This window comes from Natator depressus, chromosome 1 (genome assembly GCF_965152275.1).
Source record: "Natator depressus isolate rNatDep1 chromosome 1, rNatDep2.hap1, whole genome shotgun sequence".
NCBI lineage: Eukaryota > Metazoa > Chordata > Testudines > Cheloniidae > Natator > Natator depressus.
Window position 1 is genome coordinate 7,109,880 of NC_134234.1, and position 7,795 is coordinate 7,117,674.

At 42.9% G+C, this 7,795-nt stretch overlaps 1 protein-coding gene across 1 annotated transcript; it reads right to left on the reverse strand.

Annotated features, from left to right (window-relative positions):
* Window positions 1–4,977: 4,977 nt before the first annotated feature.
* Window positions 4,978–5,925, reverse strand: LOC141980718 (olfactory receptor 52P1-like). Its single transcript, XM_074942238.1, has one exon. It carries the CDS (start codon window positions 5,923–5,925, stop codon window positions 4,978–4,980), a length of 948 nt encoding a protein of 315 aa, XP_074798339.1.
* Window positions 5,926–7,795: the final 1,870 nt, after the last annotated feature.

The following is a 7,795-nucleotide window of genomic DNA, read 5'->3' on the forward strand; positions in this document are numbered from 1 at the left end:
CATTAAAAGATAGGAATGAAAGATAAGAACACCTCGTGAGAATGGAAAGAGGTAAATAGTGCTGTCCCCCAGGGGTCTATACGAGAACCAGTGCTGTTTAATATACTCATCAATGATCTTGAAAAAGGGATAAAGAGTGAGGTGGCAAAATTAGCAGATAACATAAAATTAATCAAGATTGTTAAATCCATAGTGGATAGCAAAGAGCTACAAAGAGATCTCACAAAACTGGGTGATGGGGCAACACAATGGCAGATGAAATTAAGTGTTGATAAATGCAAAATAATGTACATGGCAAAATACAATGCCAAGTATACAGACAAAATGATAGGATCTAAGTTAGAAAGTAAAAAAATCTTGGAGTGATTGTGGATATTTCTCTGAAAACAACAGTGGAAATCAGAAAAGCGAACAGAATGTTGGGAAGTATTAGGAAAGGGATAGATAATGAAACAGAAAATATCATATTGCCTCTATAAATCTATGACAGGTTTCAGAGTAGCAGCCGTGTTAGTCTGTATTCGCAAAAAGAAAAGGAGTACTTGTGGCACCTTAGAGACTAACCAATTTATTTGAGCATAAGCTTTCATGAGCTACAGCTCACGTCATTGGATGAATGAGCTGTAGCTCATGAAAGCTTATGCTCAAATAAATTGGTTAGTCTCTAAGGTGCCACAAGTACTCCTTTTCTTTTTATAAATGTATGCTACATTTGTGCTGATTTAGCTTCAGCTGAAGTATTGTGTCCAGTTCTGGGTGCAACAGTTAAGGAAAAATATGGACAAATTGAAGAGAGTCCAGAGAAAAGCAACAAGAATGATTAGGGGTCTGGAAAACTTGACCTATGAGGGAAGATTGAAAGAACTGAGTTTGTTTAGTCTAAGAAAGAAAAGACTGAGAGGGGGACAGTCTTTTGAGTGGACAATCTGGTGAGGTTCAACAAGGAGAAGTGTAGAGTCCTACGCTTATGATGGAAGAATCCCATTCACTGCTACAGACTAGGGACCAAGTGGCTAGGCAGCAGTTCTGCAGAAAAGGACCTAAGGGTTAGCGTGGACAAGAAGCTGGATATGAGTCAACAGTGTGCCCTTATTGCATGTAGGTCCCCACATCTGTACCCTAGAATCAGAGTGGGGAAGGAACCTTGACAGTAGCCTTAATAAAGCATTTGGTCAGCTTCTTGAAAAAGGAATGGGCAAGTTAAGTGCCCAGTCAAGAAACACTTAATGGACAGTGGACCTTGGAAGGCTCCAATCCACATAAGAAGTCTATTTGAAGACGTTCAAGGCAGCATTTGAACCATGGCTGCTACCTATAAGTTCTGAGTCATGCATGGATATGCGACTTGCCCATGTGACTCCAAAACTCCATCTTGGAGCTGAACTTTGCATAGGAGAGAGGAGGGGGTCTCCACCCACAAGAAAAAGTTTATTTAAACCCCTGGGAGACCCCTCCATTTGATCTTCAGCTGGCTCAAGAGACAGCCTCTCCACCCCCAAGGATATCTGAAAGAAACTGGAACAAAGGACAGTAACTACAGGGGGTGTGAGTGATTGCTGGACCCAGACTAGAAGGAGACTAGTCTGTAAAAGGAAGCTTTCTGGAACACTTCTGAGGCTTTGGTTTTAACTGTATTTAGTTTTCTTACTGTATTAGTCATAGACTTGCATGTTCTATTTTATTTTGCTTGGTAATTCACTTTGTTCTGTCTGGTACTACTTGGAACCACTGAAATCCTACTTTCTGTATTTAATAAAATCACTTTTTACTTATTAATTAACCCAGAGTATGTATTAATACCTGGGAAGGGCGGGGGAAGGGGGGAAGGGGCAAACAGCTGTGCATATCTCTCTATCAATGTTATAGAGGGAGAACAATTTATGAGTTTACCCTGTAGAAGCTTTATACAGGGTAAAACAGAGGTATTTGGGGTTTAGACACCATTGGGAGTTAGGCATCTGAGTGTTAAAGACAGGAACACCTCTTAAGCTGCTTTCAATTAAGCTTGCAGTTTGTGGGACGTGGTTCAGAGGTGGGTCTGGGATTGCAGCAGGCTAGTGGGTCTGGCTCAAACCAGGCTGGGTACTGAAGTCCCAAGCAGCCAGAACAGGAAATCAGGGGCAGAAGTAGTCTTGGCACATCAGTTGGCAACCCCAAGGGAGTTTCTGTGATCCAACCTGTCACACCTTCCAACCCTGATATTCTATGATTCTATGATCCTGTGACATGATAACAGTTTTCAAAAACCTAAAAGATTGTTACAAGGAGGAGGGAGAGAAATTATTCTCCTTAACCTCTGATAGGACAAGAAGCAACGGACTTAAACTGCAGCAAAGGAGGTTAGGTTGGATATTAGGAAAATATTCCTAACTGTCAGGGTGCTTAAGATTGGAATAAATTGCCTAGGGAGGCTGTGGAATCTCCATGATTGGAGATTTTTATGAGCGGGTTGGACAGACACCTGTCAGGGATGTTATAAATGGTGCTGGTCCTGCCATGAGTGCAGGGGACTGGACGTGATGACCTCTCGAGGTCCCTTCCAGTTCTGTGATTCTGTGATGTACATCTTGAATACTGTGCACAGATCTGGTTGCCCCATCTCAAAAAAAGATACACTGAAAGTGGCAAAGGTACAGAGAAGGACAACAGAAATGATTAGGGGTACAGAATGCCTTCTGTATGAGGAGAGATTGATATGATAGATGTTCTATAAAATCATGACAGGTGTGGAGAAATTAAATAAGGAAGTGTAATTTACTCCTCACAACACACAAACTAGGGATCACCCAATGAAATTAATCATCAGCAGATTTAAAACAAACAAAAGAAATAATTTCCTCACAGATTGCAATAAGAACTAGATAAGTTCATGGACAATAGATCCATCATTTTTTTTAGCCAGTATGGGCAGGGATCCAACACCATGTTCTGCATGTCCATAGCATCTGTTTTCCACAACCTGGGAGTGGGGGACAGGGGTGAATCATTCGATGATTGCTTGTTCTGTTCATTTCCTCTGAAGCACATGGCCACTGTCAGAAAACAGGATACTGGGCTAGATGGACCATTGGTTTTACCCAGTACGGTCATTCTCATGCTCATATAGACCCCAGATATATCTGCCCCCTGCTGTAATGCACCAGAACCCTCTCCCCTCCTAGAGCTGAGCTGGAACCCAGGAGTGGCTGACAGGGTCTCTTCATCCACAGAGTTAGTAACAAAGGAAGAATATGCATTAACATTTTAAACCTAAGCAGTGTCCCTTAAGTGAGTTGCCACAAAATGCCAGAGTATGTTAGTACCAGAGCTGAGTGTTGGATTAAAGTAATAATTAATATGTTTATGTTATGGGAAAGTGTGAGAAAGAATGGTTCAGAAGAGGCCCAGATTTGGCATGACCATTAGAAAGAAATATGCCTGTCAGTTTACAAGGTCCGTGTTGAAAGTAGAAGCACATCTCGAAACAAAAAGTCTGTTCTAACGTGATAAGATTACCATTAAGGACAGCTGCTGTTACAACTGTTTTCCTCAACTCAGGAATAAGATCTGTTAACCCCCACTCTTGCATTTTTTTTATCTTGCTTCTTTTCTTTGTACAGGTAACAAGTGATATGAATAGCTTTATTGGAGTCTGTCATGCCTCAATGATTTTAGAATGGTTATGTTAAAGAATGAATTGATAATAAAATGTAGATATGATTGAAAGAAAATATTAAGTGTGATTGTGGTTGTATGTTTGGATAATAAAACCCATCCAAACATACAACCACAATCACACTTGGGTTGAGGTGCCAGCCTTAGAATCATAATAAATGACACCACATCTGGAGGAAGAAAAACAACTATCCTCCGAGAGGACCATTTGGCCGAAGAATGCGCTGGGCGAGATAACCCGATAACCCTGAGGGTACACCAGAATCCAGCCCCAGCTGCCCCAAGGACAGGGGGACCAAAGAACCAAAGAGCAAAATAACAACAAACTATCATTCCTGTGCCATCTGCGTGATTGAGTATCACTTCAAATGTGAGAACAGCATGACGAGGCAAACCCAATAGACTTGTATGAGGATGGAACCCCGTAAAGACAGACCCAAAAGACTGAGGACTTTGGGTCTGGTTCTGCAAACAACTTCCAGTATCATCGGATGCGCATGTGACAAGGCCTGACTCCATCCTCGTCTCCAGGCCACCTGGCCAATGACTTGGCACGAGCACTGCTAGGCTGGTAACTATAACAACAACCTGGCAGAACTTGTCTGTGTGTGAACGAATGTGTGAGTGAATAGAATGTTATAGCTATAACTGATTGCTTACTCTGATTCTTTCTGTATTCAGAATAAACGTGGCGTATTGCCTTATCCCCTGAAAAAGATCCTGCTGGTTTTCATTTTCAAAGTATCACATGAGTGGGTCTAATATTTACTTTTTATATGTATTTATATACATAAATATATATAAATATATATATATACATATAGGAATTAGATAAAGTGCTCCTGTCAGCTCTTTGCTAAGTTATCTGCCAAAAAATATAGAGTTCCAAGAGCCTAAGTAGCCCCTTGAATTGAGGTTAAAGATGTCACCCCTACCAAAATCTGAAATGGCACGCTTGCAGCTGGTGGGGAGGGACATGGAGATGATCCAGAGAGTGACAGGGGGACAGGAGGAGCAAGTGACAGGGGCATGGCCTTTGGGGGGGAAGAGGCAGAGCAGGGGTAGGGCCTTGGTGGAAGATGTGGGGCAAGGTGTGGGGTCTTGGTGGTCAAGTTAAAAGCAATTTGAAAGGTATCAGCTCAGTGAGTTGTACACAGACCAGTTCCCCAGTTTGTCATGCTAAGCCAGCACAGTATGGTCAAGAAAGGGTTTAATGCCTCTCAGACTGTCCTGTATGTGATCCAGGGAAGATGGCCCAACACCATGTCACAAGCCAGCTCAGTGCAGAGCTCGGTCTGAGAGCCAGAGCACTAGGAGAAAAATTTAGGTCCCTTTATGTGTAAAGAGCCGGAGCATCCTGTCCCGGATCTGTTTCGTCCTCACACCAAAAATGATGGGATTTAGCATGGGGGGTACCAGCAGGCACACATTAGCAAAGAGAATGTGGAAATGCAGGGCCACATGGTGGCCAAACCGATACGTGAGGAGAGTGAAGAGACCTGGGATGTAAAAGGTTAAAATGGCAAAGAGGTGGGAGCCACAGGTCCCAAAAGTCTTGAGCCGGGCGTCCTTTGTGGGGAGGCTGAAGATGGCCCTGAGGATCTGGGTATAGGACACAGCTATAAAAAACATATCTAGACAAATGGCTGAGCTTGCCACAATGAGGCCGTAGTAACTACTGATGCGGGTGTCAGCGCAGGCCAGATTCACCACGGCTATGTGCTCGCAGCATGTGTGCAAGATGATATTGGTTCTGCAATATGGCAACTGCCTTGCCAACAAGGGACAGGGCAGTGCAAGCATGCTACCACGCAAAACCACGGCCAGGCCAATCTTGGCCACAATTGGGTTTCTCAGGGTGGTGGAGTGTCTCAGTGGATCGCAGATGGCCACGTAGCGATCAAAAGCCATGGCCATGAAGATCCCAGACTCTATTGCAAAGAAGCAATGAATGAAGAACATCTGGGTGAGGCAGGCACTGAAATCGATCTCCCTGGAATTGAACCAGAAGATGCTCATCATTTTGGGAACCGTGCTTGTGCACAGGACCAGGTCGGTGACGGCCAGCATGCAGAGGAAATAGTACATCGGCCCATGGAGGCTCGGCTCCGTCTTCACGATGAACAGGATGATGAAGTTCCCCAAGATGGCTATGATGTACATGGTGCAGAAGGGGATGGAGATCCAGACATGGGCTGACTCCAGGCCAGGAATGCCCAGCAAGATGAAGGTGGAGGGGTTGGTGAAGTCGGTTGTGTTGGAATCTGACATGGAGTAGGGGGAGAAAGTGTCCAACTCTGAGGCAGAACAGTGTCTCCTGCATGTACCGTATATTCCCCTGACTTCCTGTAGGTGCCCAGGGTCTAGGGTGATGGTCGCAGGACAAATGCCTGGATGGAGAGACAATGTTAATATGAGACACTACATGCACAGCTGGAGGCTGTTCTCATGGGTGAAATAGTTTGCTCTCTCGTCACAAACAGAGAAATGCCATTTTCATTATTGAGATAAATGAATTATGAAAAACTTTAACCCTACTAATGCCAATTCCATTTTTATGGTGCTCCATGCATCAATCATTCCTACACATTGTGTTGAGGGAAACCTGAAAAGGCACCAGCAGGAAATACAGGTGTGGAAATGCAATGAAAGCCAGGCTACAGGGTCCATGCTGTAGGTACTTGCCCGTGCACCCAGTTGCTCAAAACCTGAGAGTGGAAAAAACCCAAACCTTTGCCAAGACAGGTGCCAGGGGCAAATATCCCAAATAGAACATACCACAGGGAAAATACCTGGGCCTCACTGTTAGCAGCGCCATGAAAACACCTGCTCATTCACAGTAGTAGCCAAAACAAAGATAATGTTCGGATGCCCAAGGAATGGGGCAGAGAATAACCTGCTCTGGATAAGCACTCCATTGTGGTCACCCAAGGACATAGCAGATAGAAAGGGGAGTTCCGAGACAGGCTCTGTGAATGTGGGAGGCTGCCCTATGTGGACAGACAGAAAAGTCTGGGACTGTTTAGTTTAGAGAAGAAACAAGGAAAGGGACATTTGATAGAGGAGAACAAAATAAAGAATGGAACTGATTACATTCAAATGGACAAACAGAGAAGAGTTCCCAACCAGTAACATCTAAAGACGTTTAGTTCTTCAAAAGGACAAGTTCTCCAAAGCTGAGGCAAATTACCAACAAAGACCAAAAAATGGGAATGAAAACTGAGACTTCTTTAAGAAGAGATTATTACAAAGCCAAAATTCCACAGTCAAAAAAGCAGAGAACTTTGGACAAAAACTGGGTTCAAAGGCAAAATACAGACAGCAATTAAGAGGCTGAAAGCAACATGTAGCAAAGAGAAAGGAAACTTGTTAGTGTTGAAGAAACAGTAGATGTGTTCAAGAAATATTTTTTTCTGAAGCAGTATCAAGTGCTTCTATCACCTGAAGTGATGAAATACTTTCCAGTGCATTAGCAGTCAGTGAGGATTTTAAACAGCATCTACTGTAGTACATTGGAATTACGAACACAGGTTACAATCTCCCAGATCAACCACACACCTCATTCGGAACCAGAAGTATGCAATCAGGCAGCAGCAGAGACAAAGAAAAATGGCAAGTAGAGGACAGTTCAGTGTTAAATGTAAACTATAACAAAATAAAAGGGAAAGTTTATTGCAAATCTTTGAGAAGGTGAGGAAAAAATGGAAAAAAATCCTGGTATGGGATTAGTTAAAAAAAAAGTCGAGGAATATAAGTAATGACAGTCCATACCATGGTTTATGGAAAACAGGTTTTGTCAAATACACCCAGTTTCATCCTTTAATGAGAGTACATGTTTGGTTGATCAAGGGAATGATGCAGATGCAAAAGACTTTGATTTCTCTGATGCATTTGATTTAGTAGGGGAAACATTCAGATAAAAAATGAACACAATGCAATAGCTTGGAGTACATGTTAAATGGATTAAAAACTGGATAACTGACAGATCTCAGAAAGCAGTTATAAGTCAGTGATTGTCAACGAATGGGTGTGTTTCTAGTGGTATTCTGCAGGGATCAGTTTTCGGCCCGATGCTATTCAATGTTTTCATCAATGATTTGGAAGCAAAAAGAAAATCAGTGCAGATAAAATTTGTGGATGA

Excerpts from the sequence above, each read along its gene's own strand:
- LOC141980718 (XM_074942238.1), bottom strand. The coding sequence starts at position 5,925 with ATGTCAGATTCCAACACAACCGACTTCACCAACCCCTCCACCTTCATC.